At 48.6% G+C, this 3,157-nt stretch overlaps 1 protein-coding gene across 1 annotated transcript in view; it reads right to left on the reverse strand.

Moving 5' to 3' along the window:
* Ntn4 (netrin 4) overlaps nt 1–3,157 on the reverse strand; it is a 113,713-nt gene that overhangs the window by 17,811 nt on the left and 92,745 nt on the right. Inside the window, exons 6-7 of the mRNA XM_004623799.2 lie at nt 981–1,194; nt 518–633 (exon numbers count right to left, since the gene is read on the reverse strand). Of these exons, the coding sequence (XP_004623856.1) occupies nt 518–633; nt 981–1,194 (330 nt within the window). The remainder of the gene's footprint in view (nt 1–517; nt 634–980; nt 1,195–3,157) is intronic.

Genomic DNA, 3,157 nt, shown 5'->3' on the forward strand with positions numbered 1-3,157 from the left:
TAGTCCTGTCAGAAATGGGTATTCCATTGGCTTCTAAATACTATAGGTGCGTCAATTCAGCAAAACAATCCAACACAGTCCAGCAGTCCACAATAGTAGTGGGTTATCCACAGAAGTTGTTGACTTGAGCCTTTCACAGCTCAACATATTAATAAGGCTTTACTTTATATACCTCGTTTTTATACTTTTCTGCTGGATGGTTCAGACCAAGATAAAGCAAGACCTATATAACAAGAAATCTAACTTTTGTATCTGATAAAGTCAGTCAAGTTCCCTCAAGATTTATCCTGTAACCCTGTAATGCAGGTTGCAGATCCTTTGTGAGTGTCAGTCATGTGGATGAGTCATGGCCATTGCTTGACCAATTTGTTCTCTGTAAGAGCCTAAGAGAATGTTTTCTCTCCACGTGTAGGCCATTACTTTATTAAGGTTTCCCTCACAGGACCCAAATGCTGTCCCGGCCCTGTCACCCTCACTGAGCAGACCTGGAAATTCGATCCCAGTGATCTCATCTCACCTGAGTGTCGAAGTGCAGAAAACCCTTGCTCGTCCTCCCAGGCCCACGCGGAGTCACTCTTGTTGAGCACAGGGTGGAAGTCCAGAATTTCATAATGCCAGTCTAGGTCTGCATTGCTGAGAAAATACGACACCAAAGCACTTACTCAGGATCTTTAGAACTTGAGTAGAAATCAAGATTTTCACAGAGATTCAAACCTTATCCTCTACTTCTCCATCCTTCCACTTTCCAGAAACCAGTAGTGTGCTAAGAAAATTATTTTGAAGAATTGTTCATTGTGCAAAACAAGCCAGATGATCTCCAAAAGCCTCCAAAAGTTACTTGATTACAACTTGACAAAATTCCTGCAAAGGATGTGCAGGCATCTTTTTGCTCCACTAATGCCACGCAGGATTTCCCTACTCACGCTAGATCTCTAGCCTCTGAAGTACACGCAGATGGGCAGAAGGGCCCGCCGGCTCACCTGCTGATGCAGTCTCCCGTGAGAGGGTCGCAGCTTCCTGCGCAGTCGCAAGGCCTGCAGCCGTACTCTCCAAAGCCCCAGTAGCCCACCATACACCTGTCACAGTGTGGCCCTGCCACCCCAGGCTTGCAGGGGCAGTCACCATTGCTGGGATCACAGAAGATCATGGAGCTGAAAGGAAGGACAGCTGATCCGATGGGATGACAGGAACAGGCTATGACAGAGGACAGAGGAGAGCTGGTTACTGGCTGATACCTGTGTGGAGGCGAGGCCCAGTTGGCCCATGGTGGCTTTCCTTCTCACCAGAAAGTCTCCGAGAGTCCTCCTGCAGCCAGCTGGGCTACGCTCTGACAACAACAGCTGATTAATTTACAGCTAAGCCAGGCTTCATCGGTACAGCACAGCTGCTGTGAGAAGCACATACTTCAGTCTAAAATTGAGGACATTAAACATGGATGCCTTTTGTTATGATGATGAAGATGAGCCAGTAAGAAAGACTGAGAAGGAACATTCTGTGAAAGGAAAAAATAGGAGCATATGCACCCAGGTGTATATCTGGATGCCCCCCCAAGGCCTCATACACTCATGGGAGTGACCAGATCATGGGTGTGCTACTCCTGAGTGGATGAGTCTGCCAGTGTGTTTACAGCTAAATGCGATGTTGCGGGTGAAGCCTGCTGGGAGGAGGGTCACTAGGGCACGGCTGGCAGGGTCTATCGCCTGCCCCAACTGCTTTCTACTGCCTGCCACCATGCCACGGACTGTTGCCCTTCTGCCAGGCCACAGACTATTACCCATCTGCCATGGCACCCTACCTTGGGGCCAGCTGCTCACAGAATGAAACCTTTGCAAGTTATGAGCCCAAATGACCTTTTCTCCTTTAAATTGTTGGTGTCGCAGGGCCGGTGAGGTAGCTCAGTGGACTAAGCACATGCTTAGGCAAGTGCAGAGACCAGGGTTAGATCCCCGGCACCACATGCCACACTGGTCCTGCTCCCAGGTGCACTGAGCCACCCACTGCATCCGGGCGTGGTGGTAGACACCTGTAATCCCAGTGCTGGCAAGGCTGAAAACAGGAGGATCACTACAAGTCTGAGCTGCACAGTGAGACCCTGTATCAAATTAAAAAAAAAAAAATTGTTGGTGTCAGGTATTGTGTCTCACAGAGCAGAAAGTGACTAAGATAGTGTATGATGGCATAGAAGTCAAAGAAAGAAAGCTTTAAGGACGAAGGCAACATCAAGTGTAACACATGTTGATGGACCAAAGACGCTAAGGAGTGGCAATGGACGCTGACATCTAACACCGTGAAACCAATTGGTGTCCTTGACAGGAGCTGTTTCAGTATAACAGCTCATGGGGACTGTAATAGGAGAGGACCCAGGAGAGGACTGGAGTGGAGGAATTGGAGTGTGAGGACAGATAACTCTTTAGGCCCAGAAGAAAGGTGGCACCTAAACCTGGCTGGGGATACAAACTCCAGAGGAGGTTTGTGTTTTGCTTGTTTTAAGATTGGAGATGATGCAGTACGTTTCATGGAACGATCTCACAGAAAGGGAAAAGTTGAGGATTGAAAGGGAGACGAGGGACTTGCTGGTTGGGGGCCTGGGTGTTCTTGAGTAGGGAAGAGGGGCCGAAGGAGAGGAGGTGTGAGTATTGGGTAAGAGCGCGATCACAGGACAAGAGACCATGCATGTGCACCCAGCTAAATACACCGGTAGGATTTGGTGGCTCTTTTCTTCTGCTTGGATTGTGTGGATGAAACAGGAAGTGAGGTCATCAGAGGAAAGTGAGGCTGGAGACTGAGGAAAGGGAGGGCAAAGGAGACATTTAGGAAGTAAAGTACACTTAATTGCCAGGCAGCCCCAAGGCCACACATGGGGGTAATGGCCATGAATTTATATTGTTGCTCAACAAACAAGTTGTCTCCAGCTTCCTATAATAGAGAAAGTTCAGGCTTGGTATGGAGGCAAATCGGGCTTAACTTGGGTGGGATGAAGTCCAGCTTCCTGGAGTGCACTTGCTAATCAGCCCTGTCTGCAAGTCCTCTCCCTCCTGGCACTGCCTACTGCTCACAGTTTGACAACCCATGGCACTTTCTTCCTTCCTTGGATAACAGGAATAGATGAGAGAGAGAGAGAGAGAGAGAGAGAGAGAGAGAGAGAGAGAGAGAGAGA

This window comes from Octodon degus, unplaced genomic scaffold (genome assembly GCF_000260255.1).
Source record: "Octodon degus isolate 3935 unplaced genomic scaffold, OctDeg1.0 scaffold00004, whole genome shotgun sequence".
In the NCBI taxonomy this organism is placed as follows: domain Eukaryota; kingdom Metazoa; phylum Chordata; class Mammalia; order Rodentia; family Octodontidae; genus Octodon; species Octodon degus.